This window comes from Salmo salar, chromosome ssa10, assembly GCF_905237065.1.
Source record: "Salmo salar chromosome ssa10, Ssal_v3.1, whole genome shotgun sequence".
Classification (NCBI taxonomy): domain Eukaryota; kingdom Metazoa; phylum Chordata; class Actinopteri; order Salmoniformes; family Salmonidae; genus Salmo; species Salmo salar.
In genome coordinates this window covers 13,026,295-13,043,609 of record NC_059451.1, presented here as the reverse complement: position 1 = coordinate 13,043,609, position 17,315 = coordinate 13,026,295, and the positions used below count along the sequence as shown (strand labels likewise).

The window sequence follows — 17,315 nt, the reverse complement described above, 5'->3', positions numbered from 1 at the left end:
ATCCCGCTCCAGAATACAGGCCTCGGTGTAACGCTCATTCCTTCGACGATAAACGCGAATCCGACCATCACCCCTGGTGAGACAAAACCGCGACTCATCAGTGAAGAGCACTTTTTGCCAGTCCTGTCTGGTCCAACGACAGTGGGTTTGTGCCCATAGGCAACGTTGTTGCCGGTGATGTCTGGTGAGGACCTGCCTTACAACAGGCCTACAAGCCCTCAGTCCTGCCTCTCAGCCTATTGCGGACAGTCTGAGCACTGATGGAGGGATTGTGCGTTCCTGGTGTAACTCGGGCAGTTGTTGTTGCCATCCTGTACCTGTACCGCAGGTGTGATGATCGGATGTACCGATTCTGTGCAGCTGTTACGAGGTCTGCCACTGCGAGGACGATCAGCTGTCCGTCCTGTCTCCCTGTCTTAAGCATCTCAACAGTACGGACCATGCAATTTATTGCCCTGGCCACATCTGCAGTCCTCGTGCCTCCTTGCAGCATGCCTAAGGCACGTTCACACAGATGATCAGGGACCCTGGGAATCTTTCTTTTGGTGTTTTTCCAGAGTCAGTAGAAAGGCCTCTAATGTCCTAAGTTTTCATAACTGTGACCTTAATTGCCTACCGTCTGTAAGCTGTTAGTGTCTTAACGGCCGTTCCACAGGTGCATGTTCATTAATTGTTTACGGTTCATTGAACATGCATGGGAAACAGTGTTTTAAACCCTTTACTGTGAAGTTATTTGGATTTTTACGAATTATCTTTGAAAGACAGGGTCCTGAAAAAGGGCTGTTTCTTATTTTGCTGAGTTTATATATCGCCCAGCCCTAAGTGGTTCCCAACCCTTTCCTTTAAGCACCAACAGATCTTTATGTTATGGGGGGAATGTGTGGACTACAAGTCGTCTCACAGGTTGTAGACCACTGCTCTATGGGCTGAATCCTAACTTGAGATCCACCAGCATGAAAAACTGACGTAAATTTCTGCTGATCTCAATTGTCGTCAATATAGGGTTGATTTATTGTATGTGTGATTTTTCAAGTAAAGAATTTAGCCTGTATGTGCGTGCATGGAACACACGATTGCGCAACTGCTCCTCACGCTGGCATCTGCTCTGTCTCTCACCTGTTCTACCACCCTGCTGATGTGCATTCCACATTCTTACCTGTGAACTTGGCTGGGCTTATCAGGATGTGTTAAAGCTCTGCATGTGTCAATGACGCGCTGCTTCTGCTCTGCTGTGGTCCGTAGGCTGTGTCTCGTCTCTGCTCTGAGCCTGCCTTCATCCCAAATGGCACCCTACAAAGTGCACTACTTTTGACCAAGCCCCATGGGCCCTGGTGAAAAATTGTGCACTTCCTCTATAGGGTGCCATTTGGGACGTATCCCATGTAGTGCTGTTGTCTGACTACCCACTCCAGTGTACTCTAGTGAAATGTGGAGGCACGGTTGGGCCTAGCCCTTAATCAAGAAATTTTAAAGGTGCTGCACCACCTGCCGTAGATCAATATATCATGAGAATGAACTCTTGGCAGCCGTGGAGGATTTAACTTCAACATTCCATCCAGTATTATTCTGTAGCTCTGTAGTACAAGTCAAAGCATCCACTTCTGTTTCTTTAAAGGCCCAGTGCAGTAAAATGGGATTTTCCTGCGTCTTCTATATATTATTTCCACACTGAGGTTGAAGTAATATTGTGAACATGACGATGATAATAAGAAATGGTTGCATTGGACCTTATAAGTATATACTGGCAGGTATGTTGTGTATAGGATTTAGTCAGATGTTTGTTGAGAAGCAATTCTATGTAGCATGGTGTGGTTGAGAGCCAAAGAAGGAACACACACACCAGCATTTCCCCTATTTTCGCTTACCGCTGCTAAAACATTGCTGCCACTCCCCCAAAAATATATACTGTGCATTTAATGTATTCAGACCCCTTCCCTTTTTCTACATTTTGTTACAGCCTTATTCTAAAATGGATTAAATAAAAAGATGTCCTCAATCTACACACAGTACTCCATAATGACAAAACAAAAACAGGTTTGTATATTTAAAAAAATTCAACTGATACCTTATTTACAGGTATTCTCAGACCCTTTTGATATGAGACTCGAAATTGAGCTCCAGTCCATCCTGTTTCCATTGATCATCCTTGATGTTTCTACAAGTTGATTGGAGTCCACCTGTGGTACATTCAATTGATTGGACATGATTTGGAAAGGCACACACCTGTCTATATAAAAAGGTCCCACAGTGGATGTCAGAACAAAAACCAAGCCATGAGGTCAAAGGAATTGTCTGTAGAGTTCCGAGACTGTCGAGGCACAGATCTGGGGCAGGGTACCAACATTTCTGCAGCATTGAAGGTCCCCAAGAACACAGTGGCCTCCATTCTTAAATGGAAGAAGTTTGGAACCACCAAGACTCTTACTAGAGCTGGCCGCCCGGTCAAATGCGCAATCGGGGAGGAGGGCCTTGGTCAGGGAGGTGACCAAGAACGTGATGGTCACTAACAAAGCGCCGAAGCTCCTCTGTGGAGATGGGAGAACCTTCCATTTATGCTATCCATTTGTTTTTTGTATGGTGTTCTTTGTATGCCATTTTTATATTTGAGAATTAACCAATGATATTTGGCCACACTTGGCCATGATTACAGACACCTGTGTCTTTTGACACTACATAAACGAGTCATCTCGCAGTGTTTGATCATACCCCATACAGCTTGGCTGTCGAAACGTTGGATATTACATTTTTGCATCTGAGCTCATAGTGTGCGGCTCTCCTTTATTTAAGTTTTCTACTCCGTTAGCCAGCACCTCGTCTTAATAGGTGTGCGTTTCTTTTTCTTGTAGAACCTTCCAGAAGGACAACCATCCCTGCAGCACTCCACCAATCAGGCCTTTATGATAGACTGGCCAGACGGAAGCCACTCTAATAAAAGGCACATGACAGCCCGCTTGGAGTTAGCCAAAAGCCACCTAAAGGACTCTGACCATGAGAAACAAGATTGTCTGATTAAACCAAGATTGAACTCTTTGGCCTGAATGCCAAGCGTCACATCTGGAAGAAACCTGGCACCATCCTTACGGTGAAGCATGGTGGTGGTAGCAGCATCATGCTGTGGGGATGTTTTTCAGGGACTGGGAGACTAGTCAGGATCAAGGTAAAGATGAATGGCGCAAAGTACAGAGGCATCCTTGATGAAAACCTGCTCCAGAGCACTCGGGACCTCCGACTGGGTCCAAGGTTCACCTTCCAACTGGACAACGACCCTAAGCACACAGCCAAGACAATGCAGAAGTGGTTTCGGGACAAGTCTCAATGTCCTTGAGTGGCTCAGCTGTAGCCCGGACCTGAACCCGAGAGAACTGAAAATAGCTGTGCAGCGATGCTCCCCATCCAACCTGACAGCTTGAGAGGATCTGCAGAACAATGGGAGAAACTCCCCAAATACAGGTGTGCCAAGGTTGTAGCATCATACCCAAGAAGACAAGGCTCTAAAGGAGCTTCAACAAAGTACTGAGTAAAGGGTCTGAATACTTATGTACAGTTGAAGTCGGAAGTTTACATACACTTAGGTTGGAGTCATTAAATCTCGTTTTTCAACCACTCTAGAAATGTCTTGCTAACAAACTATAGTTTTGGCAAGTTGGTTAGGACATCGAATATGTGCATGACAAGTAATTTTTCCAACAATTTTTTTTAGACTATTTCACTGTATCACAATTCCAGTGGGTCAGAAGTTTACATATACTAAGTTGACTGTGTGCCTTTTAAACAGCTTGGAAAATTCCAGAAAATGTAATGTTTTAGAAGCTTCTGATAGGCTAATTGACATCATTAGAGTCAATTGGAGGTGTACCTATGGATGTATTTCAATGCCTACCTTCTAGCTCAGTGCCTCTCTGCTTGACATCATGGGCAAATCAAAAGAAATCAGCCAAGTCCTCAAATATTGTAGACCTCCAAGTCTGGTTCATCCTTGGGAGCAATTTCCAAACGCTTGAAGGTAACATGTTCATCTGTACAAACAATAATACGCAAGTATAAACACCATGGGACCACGCAGCCACACCAAAATACGTTCAAATCAATCGCAGAACAGCAAAGGACCTTGAAGATGCTGGAGGACACAGGTACAAAAGTATCTATATCCACAGTAAAATGAGCCCTGTATCGACATAACCTTTTAAGGCCGTTCAGACAATACCCCATGTTTGCTAATTTATTGAAAATGAAAAAATCAATTTCGGTATTCACACACCTTAGTACTTTGTAGATGCACCTTTGGCAGCAATTACAGCTGGGAGTCTTTCTGGGTTTGTCTTAAGTGCTTTCCACAATCTTGGTTGACTAAATGGGTTCAGCCCTAATTGAGAGAACTATTTTCTGGTCTTTCCATAGATTTAAGTCTCAACTGTAACTCGGCCACTCGAACATTAACTGTTATCTTGGTAAGTAATTCCTGTGTAGATTTGGCCTTGTGTTTTTAGGTTATTGTCCTGCTGAAAGGTGAATTCATCTCCCAGTGTCTGGTGGAAAGCAGACTTGAACCTGGTTTTCCTCTAGGATTTTGCCTGTGCTAAGCTCCATTTGAGTTGTGTACATTTTTTTTTTACTCCCCAGTCCTTAATTTACAAGCATACCCATAACATGATGCCACCACCTCTATGCTTGAAAATATGGAGTGGTAATGTGTTATTGGATTTGCCCCAAACATAATACTTGGTATTCAGGACAAAAACATTTTTTTGCGTTACTACTTTAGTGCCTTGTTGCAAACAGGATGCATGTTTTGGAATATTTGAATTCTGTACATGCTTCCTCCTCTTCACTCCTGTCAATTAGGTTAGTATTGTGGAGTAACTACAATGTTGATCCATCGTCAGATTTCTTATGTAACTGTTTTAAAGTCGCCATTGGCCCCTGATCGGTTTCCTTCTGCTCTGGCAACTGAGTTATGAAGGATGCCTGTATCTTTGTAGTGACTGGGTGTATTGATACACCATCCAATGTGTAATAACTTCACTATGCTCAAAGGGATTTTCCCCCCCATAGGTATTCTTTGCGAGGCATTGGAAAACCTCCCTGATTTGTTGGTGTTTAAAATTCACTGCTAGACTGAGGGACCTTACAATGAACTGTGTGTGCGGGTAGTCATAAAAAAAAGTTAAATTGCACACAGTGAGTCCATTCAACTTGTCACGAACCGGCTCGAAGTTCGTAACAAAAGGAGACAACGTGGAAATAAATATATTTTGTTATTCCTTAACTGAAGTAAACTAAATGCAATTAACAATGGTGTGTCTAGTGTAAGTGAGTGGTTGCGTGCATAAATGAGATGTTGAGAGGTGCCAACGCAAGCAAACAAAACAGCTACAAAAATCCCACAACCAAAATCTAAGTGTGTCTGCATGAAGAGTCTCCTCAATGAATGGGGAAGAGGTGTATTTAATCCGGGACACACCCAGGCGTGTCCCATGTTGCTGACAACCCTCCCGGCTCCGCCCACCGACATCCTATTAAGGAAAACAAGAGCAGAGAGAGAAATTGGCAGACAGCGTGGGAGGGTCACCCCCCCCCAATAAAACCGGGGACCAACAACAGGTGTGCTTTTCTCCGTTCTGGAGTGGCAACTAGATAGTTTTGCTCAGTGTACTGGCTCACAACCGTATATGGACCTTGAAACTTGGCTTGAAAAGGAGGACCAACAATTGGCAGCAGAGCAAGAACCTGGTCACCTGGACTAAAGTGATGAGGCTCAGTTCGTCGCTCAAATATGCCCTTCATACTCTCCTGTGAAGATGATGGCTAAAGAGAAGCTAATTCACCAGCGGCGTACAGGTGTTGCTGGAAATCATACACAAGATAACAGGGACTGAGGGGGCTCGGGAGACTTCCAGTCATCCTGGAGAACAGATAGGGTGTGTGGACTTCTATGTCCAAACACAAGGTCATTTGGACTGAAACCCGTGCTCTCCTGTGAAACCTCACTAGCGGCTAACGGTAACCAAGGCAACCCCTCTTCCCAATCCATCTCAGTACAATAAGCTCTCAAACTTAAGTGTTTGATGGAAACGTTCCAGCGCTCCTAGACTTTGCACGTGATAGGTGCTAGACAAATTGTGTTTTAATATGGAGCTGTTGAAGAACCTGACCAAACAGATTATAGGTGAAATTGGATCATTGATCACTGAATGACTTTAGGGGTTCCAAACAGTGAGAAACTGATTCAAAGCTTTTAACACATACTTAGTCGTGATCGACCTGAGAGGATAGGCAGCAGGAAACCTAGTGGTCTGACACAGTGAACAGATAACTACAACCCTTTTTAGAACAAGGCAGAGGACCAACAGTCATTCAGATACTCAAAAGGTTGGCTGAGTACAGGAATAGGAAACAGTGGTACCGGCTTAATAGTTTGATTAGCTTTACCAGTTAACCTCACTAGGGGGTGTGGGACGCTAGCCAACATCCAGTGAAATTGCAGAGCACCAAATTCAAAAATTCATAAAACATACAAGTGTTATACATAGGTTTAAAGAAACTTCTTGTTATTCTAACCACGGTGTCAGATTTCAAAAAGGCATTACGGCGCAAGCATACCATGCGATTATCTGAGAACAGAGCCCAGCAGACAAATCATTACAAACAGTAACCAGCCAAGTGGAAGAGTTACACAAGTCAGAAATAGAGAAAATTAATCACTTACCTTTGATCTTCATATGGTTGCACTCAGAAGACATTAATTTACTCAAATGTTCGTTTTGTTCAATAGTCTCTTTATCCAAAAACCTCAGTTTTGTTCGCGTTTTGGTCAGTAATCCACAGGCTCAAACGCAGTCACAACAGGCAGACAAAATCCAAATAGTATCCGTAATGTTTGTAGAAACATGTCAAACGATTTTTATAATCAATCCTAAGGTTGTTTTTAGCCTAAATAATCGATAATATTTCAACCGGACAATAACGTCGTCAATATAAAAGGTAAACAAGAAAGGCGCGCTCTCGTTCTCGCGCATTAAAAATCTCTAGGCCACTGTAGTGTCCACTCATTCTTCAGAATACAAGCCTGAAACAATTTCTAAAGACTTGACATCTAGTGGAAGGCATAGGAAGTGCAATCTGAGTCCTAAGTCAATGGATACTGTAAAGGCATTCAATAAAACATCCCACTTCCTGGATGGATTTCTCAGGTTTTTGCCTGCCAAATCAGTTCTGTTAATCTCAGACCTTAACAGTTTGAAACTTTAGTGTTTTCTATCCAAATATACCAATTATATGCATATCCTAGCTTCTGGGGCTGAGTAGCAGGCAGTTTACTTTGGGCACGCTTTTCATCCGGAGGTGAAAATAGTGCCCCCTACCCTAGAGAAGTTAATTGACAGGGGTGACAAGTTTTGAACTCAGAAACATCCCTCTTTAACCTAGGCCAAAAGAAATGTCTTAATATGCGATTGTAGGTTTTCCTCACACCCATATGTCCAGCAATGTCATTGTGGGAAGTTGTCAACACCAACTCACAAAGCTTAACTGGTACAACAACCTGACTAATCGCCTCCCCCAGAAAACTACTACCATGAGACACCCACTTTCTCCCAACTGGTCCACAGGCACAATTTGGTCACAAATCTTCTAATGTGGGGTCAGCCCGTTGCTCCTTGATTAGATCAGAGCGGGGTACAGATAACGGGATAACAGGGAAAGTAGTGATAGTTCTTTGTGCCATTCTCATTAGCCGGCACAGTGACCAGGTCGCCACGGCTCAGAACGCGTCACTGCACACGCAGAGAACACCTCTGGGGAAACTGCACGCTCATCAGGAATCCCTACAAATGATGGCTTAGCAGAAGCCACTAGATATGGAAACGCGACAGGCCATACACGCTCACCAGCCAAGTTATTCCCAAGGATAACGTTGATACCCTCAATAGGCCACAAAGGATGCACCCCCACAACAACCTCACCTTTTACCAGTCCACAATCCAACATCAGTTTATGCAATGGAACTGACAGTGTTCAAACCTATTCCCCTAATTAGAACACTTTCCCAAATCAGTCTCAGCAGAGAAGGGTAACAGACTCCAACACAAATGACTCAGAGGTACCTGTGTCTCAGGATCTTCACTGGCACTAAGTCCTTCTTAACATAGACCCAAAATGAAAGGTAAATAGTCTGGGTCAGTATGGACTTTCACATGCCCCTGGGCATGAGACAATGTGTCAGGAGTGAAGTTATGTGGGACAGGCGCTGCTAATGCCATAGGCTTAGAATTAACGTAAGCGCAAGTACTGAATTTACCCTTAGCCCTGAGAACCGGACATTCGTTTTTCCAATCACCTGAGTCTTGATAGTAGTGACACTCTTGACCAAAGCTTTACCACGGGAGTCAGGCTCAACCCTAATTGAATGAAACTCTGCCTCGGTGAGCGAGGCCCAAAACACTTCCGAACGCCCCTCACTCACTCCAAATACGGGGCTCTGCAAAGACACTTGGGAGTCAAAACATACTCGTCCACGAAAACCGCAGCGACAGTCTACTTTGTTCGTTAATGTACGTGGCTGTACAATCAGGGATTGTGTCCTTAAATTGCTCTAACATAATCAGATCACACAGCCCTTAAGTCAACTGCAGAGGCGGAACACCAGTGATTAAACTGTGAAGACAACTCTCGCGCAAATGCAACACGAGTCTTTATCATCCCTTTTTAAAGTTTTAATTTGTTGGCGGTAAGCCTCAGGAACCAATTCGTAAATCTGTAACAGCCATTTTAACCTTAACATAACTAACACTGTCAGCTACAATAAGAGCAGAATATGCTTCCTGCGCTTTACCAGTCAGCACACACTGCAACATTAAAGTGCGGTCAGAATCAGGCCAACTCCTAGCGTCAGCAACAGGCTCCAACAACGAAAAGAATGTCTCAGGGTCCTTTTCATTAAACTGAGGCAACAACCGTAAATTCCCAACAATGTCAAATGTGTCCGGGGAACGACCAAAAGAGGAGCGACCCCTAGGTAAATGTTGGTCACCTTCCCAGAGCAAACTCCCTTGAGCTTTATATTCCCTAACCAGCTTGTTGCAGCTTGATTTTAGCACACTCAAAATCTTGTTTAAATGGCAATTATTTTTCATACTTCTCACGATCATGCTCTAGCTGTAACAGAAGCAGGGATTTCTGCTGTTCAAAAAGACTAGGACTAACGGATGGCGTGGCCATTGTAATGTTACAGGGAGATCGAGTCCTCAGCAGAGGCTGCCCCAGTGGTAACTTCAAGAATAACACGCCATCAGATTGGCCTTCAATATTAACCTAGTAGAGTTTTAGACATTTCACTAATTTCAACCTTGTAGTGTTCAGCAATCTTCAACAGCTGTTCTTTAGTACATAATTCTAACAGTTCCTCTGACAGAAAGCGAATGAACTCGACTACGTAAGACACCATAGTAACAAGAAAATACAAACAAATCTCGCTCTTCCCCTCTGAGCACACCAGACCACAACCAGAAAAATTACAATCACACTGGGCACCACAGGATAGAGATATGGAGCTTCCCCAAAATCTACAATGACTCAACTCTAGTCTTCGTGTGGATTTGCGGTGGGTAATTGCGCACTGTAGCCCACTGGCAAGGAAATAAACCACCCAGCACGCTGGCAGATTCCCCCAAGCCACAGATATGCCCCCGAGACTACTGCGCCGTCCAGACGCCACACAAAAATAAAACAAAATAACCATGCCCAACGTATTCCAAAGTGAAACACATCGCTAAGCCTAACAGGGGAAAAAGAAAGGCTATAGCTCCAGGTAGCAAGTTTCACTACCCTACCCAAATCTCCCACTGAGGTACACAGCCGATTGTACTCACCTCAGACCGATATCCCACAGCGAGTAGAGCAAGAGTCTCCAGCCTCGGGAGGGTCCTGGAAACTAACCAATATACTTTCTCCAACGCAGCACACAACCAACTATCCACCGCAGTGGTAAGTTCACCAAACAAAGGCTAACACTGGGCCTACCAAACATTACAACTCAAAAGCTGTAACAAAAGTCAAAGCACCTAGAGTTCTCAACATTAACTCCACGTTTTCTCCCGAACACAATACCGTCAAGATCCTGGATGAGCCCCCACTTGTCACGAACCGGCTCAAAGTTCGTAACAAAAAGGAGACAACGTGGAGATAAGGAATGACAAAATATATTTATTAACTGAAGTAAACTAAATACAATTAACAATGGTGTGTGTGTGATCAGTTGTGTGAGTGGTTGCACGCATAAATGTGATGAGAGATGCTGAAAGGTGCCAACGCAACCGAAACAGCCACAACCAAAATCTATAAGTGTGTCTGAATGGGGAAGAGGTGTATTTATCCCAGGACACACCCAGGCCCAGGTGTGTCCCATGTCGCTGACGACCCTCCCGGCTCCGCCCACCGACATCCTATTAAGGAAAACAAGGGCAAAGAGGGAGAATTCGGCAGACAGTGGGAGGGTCGTCACAAACTTATGTGACTTGTTAAGCACATTTTTTACTCCTGAACTTATTTGGGCTTGCCATAAGAAAGGTGTTGAATAATTATTGACTCAAGACATTTCAGCTTTTTCATTTATTAATTGGTAAAAATTTGGACACGATTCCACTTTGACATTGTGTTGTGTGTAGGCCAGTGACCAAAAAAATCTAAGTTGTATCCATTTTCAATTCAGTCTAACACAACACAATGTGGAAAAAGACAAGAGGTGTGAATACTTTCAAATTGATACTTTTACTAGTTGTTCCTGTATACTTCCAGTCATTGCGCTAATGCTAGTTAGCTATTGCGCTAACGCTAATTAGAAACTTCCTTCTAACGGAACGCAGAGACATAAAAATGGTATCCATGAGTTCATCTGACTCTGGGTAAGTAGAAATGGGGCTTATGTTTGTAGCAAACAGAGCGAGCAGTGGCACGAATGAGAGCCACGAGCACACAGCCACCGCTTGCTCCCTGCAGCGCAGTGGCGCGCATCAGTTAAATTCAGATGGTGTCAACATGTCCATGCATTTAGGAGTAGAATGTCTTTTTAAAGTCACCAGAAGTGACCTCAGTCGTTCTGTAAACCCCCGCTGCTGAAAAATGCCCTAGGGGAAACGCTGCAGGCACACACGGACAGCTCTCTCTTTATCAGTCATTCAAATATGCAAGTGGTGTTAATTAGACAACCCTGTCATTAGCTCCATAGTGACAGTGTTTGGGGCAGCTGCTGTAAAGCAGGGCTTAATTGATTCGGTGGTAATTTGCAGATAGGGTAAATTGCCAGTGATCACAAGCGGGCTGCTGTTCTGGCTAGCACACATCCTCTCTACCTCTCTCTACCCCCCCCCCCTTTCTCTCTTCTTGCACCGTCTCTTTTTTCCACACTCTTATTACTACGCGTGGAAGGAGAGCATGATCAACGGATACACCCAACCCTCTTTCCTAAGCACAGATTTTTGCATTTGCTCACCACCCTCTTGCACTCTCCTCCACTCAGTAACCCTTCTTTTTCCCTCCCTCTCTGTCACTTTTTCTCTGACGCCACAGGGTCCACCTGGTCCCCAAGGCTCTCCTCACCCCCAGCCTCCTCCCACTAACACTATGATGGGACCCCACAGCCAGGTACCGCTGCTCTCTCAGGATGTCCCAAATGATATTGTACACTACATTTGACCAGGGCCCAGGTCAAACGTAGTGCACTATCTAGGAAATGGGGTGTAATTTGGGATGCAACTGCTCTCTGTTGGCAATCCTGTTTCTTTATATGCTTTCATATTGGGAAGACTACGGTCATTTCACCCCACCCATGCCCACTTGATGCATGTCTGTACCCTCTATGTCCTTTGGCTTGATGCTTTTGGCGACAGTGCATAATCACACTTGTTTTAAAATGTTATCGAAAACTATACCATTAAGCCTCATTTATACCCTATGCAATTAGCTACGCAAAATGGCCATTCTGCGTACTCTCATAGCATATTTGTAACACGATACAACTACGCAGGATCGCCATTTTGTGTAGCTAGTTCTTGTGTTGCGTATTTGCATAGGGTATAAACTAGTCTATTATGTTCTATTAAAAGTGAAAATTATTACTCCGTCTGGAAAATCAGTGAGGGGGAAAAATGCATGGCTGTTCAGTGTAATTGTTGTTGTGAAGGAAACACTGATAAATGTATTGCGGTTTAGTCTTTCATGAACCTACGCGTCGCTGGGGGCCCACGAGGTCCCCCTATCAGGATGGGCAACCAGGTAAACAAACTACTGTACTCATAATTCTCCACCACCACTACAGTACTACCATCAGTTTAACAAAAGAGCCTTACTTCAGTATGAGTTGTTGTTTGATAACATGTCTTGTCGTTGTTTTATTTGACGTGTGTTCACCCCTCCCTCTTCTTCCTTGTAGCCTCCTGGCGGTGGCCCTGGCCCCCATCCCATGCTCCAAAACATGGACCACACACGACCACAAGGCCATCCTAACTTGGGACCGATGCAGAGAATGAGTGGCCCTCGAGGCATGGGCCCTATGGGGCCAGGACCCCAGGTAGACCACACTACTGATATGCCCCAATTCTATTACTTTAGTCAGACTAGTACTGTTACACACCCATCTATGAGCAGCTAGTATTTCTCAGCAGTTTGCTTGTAGTCTTTCAGACTAGCCCATTCGTTTTTGAAACTGCTCGTGCAACATCACCCTTCCAGTCGGTCTCCTTGGATTCCAAGTTGTTGATTTACGCTTCAGACACCCACCCCACGAACCATGTCTTTCCAACCCCCCCCCTTCTCTGGTTTTGTTTATGGTAGTCTGACACCTTGGTTGTCATTGCAGAACTTTGGTGGTGGGATGCGGCCTCCACACAACTCTATGGGCCCCGGGATGCCAGGAGTGAACATGTGAGCCTCCTCTCCATCTTAATACATTATACATCACCAGTGTATGTTGATATCTAACGGGTTTCACTCGCTGTATTGCAGGGGCCCAGGTGCTGGACGGCCATGGCCCAATCCGAACAATGGCAACTCTGTGAGTCCAATTTCCACTTTAGACACACACACACACACACACACACACACACACACACACACACACACACACACACACACACACACACACACACACCATGATGTTATCGGCTCAGATTGCACCGGTCTGTGTCTGTCCTCTCTCAGTAAGAGCTCTGGAGGCCCAATGCATTACCAAGTTTCCCAGTTCTGGATGTAATTGTAGTATTATGTATCCCAGGCTACGTCCTAAATTACTCCATATTCCCTTTCTGGCATACTACTTTCGACCAGGGGCCTTTTAGACTCTGTTCAAAAGTAGTGCACCAAGTAGAGAATAAGGACACTTGGGACACACCCCATAGATACTGATGATGATGATAGGATGATGCTAAAACGATGAATGGTGATGTTTTGAGAGGTGAGTACATAAATCCTGTTCCTGGGCAGTAATGTTTCTGTTGTGATTTATTCAGATGCCTTACTCATCACCTTCTCCTGGAGCGTACGGGGTAAGCACTCTCTCTGATGAGCTCTCACACACAAACGCACACACTGGCCATTACGGCAGTGTTTATATTTCACCCATTTGAAGCCAGTATTGTAGTATTGTCTTTCAATATTCTTAATTGATTGTATTGGTGTAGGTAGAATCTGACCTGATACAGATGCATTGCCTGTATTGTGATTTCCTGTTGAATTGTAATAGTTTTGTGTTCTCCTGCCACTCCAAAGGGAGGTTCTGGTGGAGGGGGACCCCCTGGAACCCCCGTTATGCCCAGCCCTGCTGGTAGGTACACCAAGTCTTCACAGAGGAACAGGAATGCATGTCAAAATGTCTCGGCAAATAACCTTTAGTCTTCAATGACTGTTTGCCATGTTTGGCTGTTCTCATTTACCTAACGTACACTAGTCTATTGATCATCATAATCTAGAGTGATTTGTGTATGAACCACTTTTCAGACTCTAACAACTCTGGGGACAATCTCTACACTATGATCAACACTGGACCTGGCAACCGATCAAATGTGAGTCTCCTTCTCGCCCCAGCCCTCTCCTCACATCTGTTCCAGTCACGCTGTTTCATGTTTCTTCATCGCCAGATGTTTCTTCCAGTCATATCTTTACAAGTTTTCTCGTCCTCCATAATGAAACTGTGCTGCATCCCAAATGGCACCCTATTCTCTACATGGTTCCCTACTTTTGACCAGAGCCTTGGGGGGGGGGGCCCTGGTAAGAAGTAGTACATTATGTAGGGAATAGGGTGCCATTTGGGATGCACACTGTTTCTCCCTGGCCCAGTCTCGTTTGATAGTGGTGCTTGTCCTGTTGACATGTCTAATAAGGCCGTGCTTGTGTCTCCTATGCTGCAGTTCCCTATGGGCCCCGGTTCTGACGGACCCCTAGGCGCCATGGCGGGCATGGAGCCACACCACATGAATGGATCGCTAGGTAACACGCTACTCCGCCACTGTTACAACACAACACCACCAGAGCTGCAAGTCTCAATTTGGGATTTGGTTTAGGGAATAACAGTACTGACTAGTGTATGACCGGCTGGGAATAGTTTCAGACTCAGTCAATCTGAACGTATGGTACAGTACCAAATGGCACCCTATTCCTTATGTAGTGCACTGCTGACCATGGCCCAAAGGGTTCTGGTGAAAAGGGGTGCACTGTATAGTGAATAGGGTGTCCTATGGGACGTACACCGTGTAATAGACAAACCAGTGATGTGAAGCAAGGAGACGGATTCTCAGCAGAGGTGCCAGGCTTTCGCTTAATCTGGCCAAAGATGCAAGGAACGCTTCCACCGGGCACCTTTTGCATTATCAGTTCAAGTTAGAATGGAAGGTTTAAATTTTGGACTGTGAATTGTTTTCCCTCTTTCTTAGGCTCTGGTGACATGGACGGACTCAACAAGGTGACTATTAATAACATGGCCATATATCTAGATTCCTATCAAAACATGACAAATCATTTTGACTTCCTTCATAAAACGTAAGCAATACATTTGGTTGCATCTACTACTTATTGTTTAGCCTGGTCCCAGATCTGTTTATGCTCTTGCCAACTCCATTGCTGTCAATGTCAAGAGTGGGCATGATGGCACAACAGACTGGCACTACTGCTAGTTGCCCAATTTACTTACTCTCTTTCCTGCCCTATCGTAGAACTCCCCAAACAATCTAAGTGGCATTAGCAACCCTCCTGGAACCCCGAGGGACGGCGACGAGTTGGGCGGAAACTTCCTGCACTCCTTTCAGAGTGAGAATGTAAGTTCCCTACCCCACCATGCATCTCTATGGACCGTTTTCATTAGGGCATGCAATAGAAAACATTTCAAAAATGAGTTGTTCCCTACTTTTTTCTGTCCAATTTTGTTCCGTTTGATGCCTAATGAACACGGCCAAGCTGAGGCCACTGTTGCCAGTAACAAAGCTTTGAAGAAGCCTATATGTACTGTAAGGCTTAGAGGGCAGTATTGACTCCAGTGGCGGTACCTTGACAGTCAGGCAAAGCCACAGTGACCGCATCATTGACTCTAGAGTGGCGGTGTAGTGTGGGGGCACAGGGCGGTTGCCAAGTAACCGTTTTGGCTTGTTTGTTTGTGTCAGGCCATTCCAATAGGCGTTCCTGATTTTTAACTCTTTCCCGTCTGTACCCCTCAGCAGTACTCCCCTACCATGACGATGAGTGTGTGACATCCCCCTCCATCTGCCATCACTGAGGATCTGAGCTCATAACAGAACATGGCCAAAACACATCAGCACAGAACCAGGGACAGGGTGCCATTTTGGTTCCACACAATTCCAGAATGCTGATATACACATTTTCAAAATGGCTGGTGACTTCTGCTCCTCCTCCTCGTTCCAAATGAAGGACAGTTCTTCTATAATCACCACCCCAAGTGTGACGAAACCAGCGACGGAAACTACTGCATACATGACACGTGCTTTAATTATTGCTTTGTAGTGCAAGATGTGCAGAACCCGTTTCAGCTTTTGCCACCTAAAACACTGAAGTGTCCATTGTGAACTAGGAGAAATGTATCTTTTTGTTTTCATATTTCAGGTCCCGCGTTCAGCCACATGTAGTATGTCACAAAACTAGTCTGAAAACATGGAGTCTGAATCTGCCTGTAACTCTGTGACCACTCCATTGAATGACTTTGTCCCGATGTACTAGCTCCCACTATTTAGCCACATTTTCAAAGGGAAGTGGTGTGATCGAATTGGGCCTTAGTAAGGATAGGGCCTGTAACAGTTTCAAAGTGCTCAGTGAGGTTTTTAAAATGTAGGATCGGATGCGATGCGTCGATAGGGAATGTGTTTTGTGGGTTCTGTTTTTGTCGAGGAGAGCGATCTTATTCTGCACTGGTTTTATGTTGCTTTTTATTTAAACAGTCGGACTGCTGTTCTTGTTCGGTCAAGGGGAAAGCTAACTTGGGCTAAACCATGGGTGTGGACGCAATGGGGGGGGTGCATGACTAAGATCTTTGTACAACATACTACCTAGTGCTGCTCCAGTCCACATGTGGTGTCTTTAACCTCTTCCCTGCCTGTGCTTAACACTCTGTGCCCTTTTTTGTCACCATCGTTGTAGCAGTCTGTGTTTTCCTACTGTTCCATCACAGTGATGATGAAAGTTAAACCCATTGTAACCTGAGATGAAGATTGGTAGTTTTCTTTTCAAAAAATTCTCAAGGTATTTTTTTTTTTTTTTTTTTTTTTTAATTATTTTGATACAAATTTGACTACGTATATATTGGCCCAGTTATTTCAAGATTAGTTAAAGCTTTGTAAACCAATTCTAGTATCATAAACTTAGCGGCAGTCTTGTAAATGTGAACTTTTATTTCATTTTCTGTGAATATTAAGCATTATACACCTGTTGCTGGTATATATATTTTTTTCAAATTGGGGGAAAGAGTGCTGTTAATATAATTTTACAATAACTTAACTTCTTGTCCATTTTTCTTTTTTCCTGTTTGCCACTTTTCAAAGCACGTAGGGTGATTTTGATACTATTTAATTACCTTGACACTCTCACTCACATGTTTTACTATCCTTGTCTGGAACACATTAATTTCCATCCTAAATCCTATTTTCCCTTACACTAACCTTAACCCCTAACCTAAAATAACCGTTTTATTATGTGTGGGGATTTCCGGTACCCACGAGGATAGTAATACAAGCAGCCACACACACACACACGCTCACAAAACGCCCTGACTCACTCCAAATGTCTGACAATAGATATCAGGGAAGTGTCCAAGAGAAGAACTAGTA

The 17,315-nt window shown here is 44.3% G+C and overlaps 1 protein-coding gene across 4 annotated transcripts in view; it reads left to right on the top strand.

Annotated features, from left to right (window-relative positions):
- Positions 1-16,986, top strand: part of LOC100380753 (single-stranded DNA-binding protein 3) — a 32,256-nt gene extending 15,270 nt beyond the window's left edge. Inside the window, exons 6-17 of one of the 4 annotated variants that reach the window (XM_014215903.2) lie at positions 11,563-11,637; positions 12,205-12,267; positions 12,425-12,562; positions 12,851-12,915; positions 12,997-13,045; positions 13,500-13,535; positions 13,759-13,813; positions 13,987-14,051; positions 14,397-14,475; positions 14,919-14,947; positions 15,198-15,299; positions 15,699-16,986. In XM_014215903.2, coding sequence (XP_014071378.2) covers positions 11,563-11,637; positions 12,205-12,267; positions 12,425-12,562; positions 12,851-12,915; positions 12,997-13,045; positions 13,500-13,535; positions 13,759-13,813; positions 13,987-14,051; positions 14,397-14,475; positions 14,919-14,947; positions 15,198-15,299; positions 15,699-15,728 — 786 coding nt within the window. In that variant the 3' untranslated portion in view covers positions 15,729-16,986. Of the gene's footprint in view, positions 1-11,562; positions 11,638-12,204; positions 12,268-12,424; positions 12,563-12,850; positions 12,916-12,996; positions 13,046-13,499; positions 13,536-13,758; positions 13,814-13,986; positions 14,052-14,396; positions 14,476-14,918; positions 14,948-15,197; positions 15,300-15,695 lie in introns of all 4 variants that reach the window. The other 3 variants (XM_014215902.2, XM_045687346.1, XM_014215904.2) reach the window with 3 other exon arrangements.
- Positions 16,987-17,315: the final 329 nt, after the last annotated feature.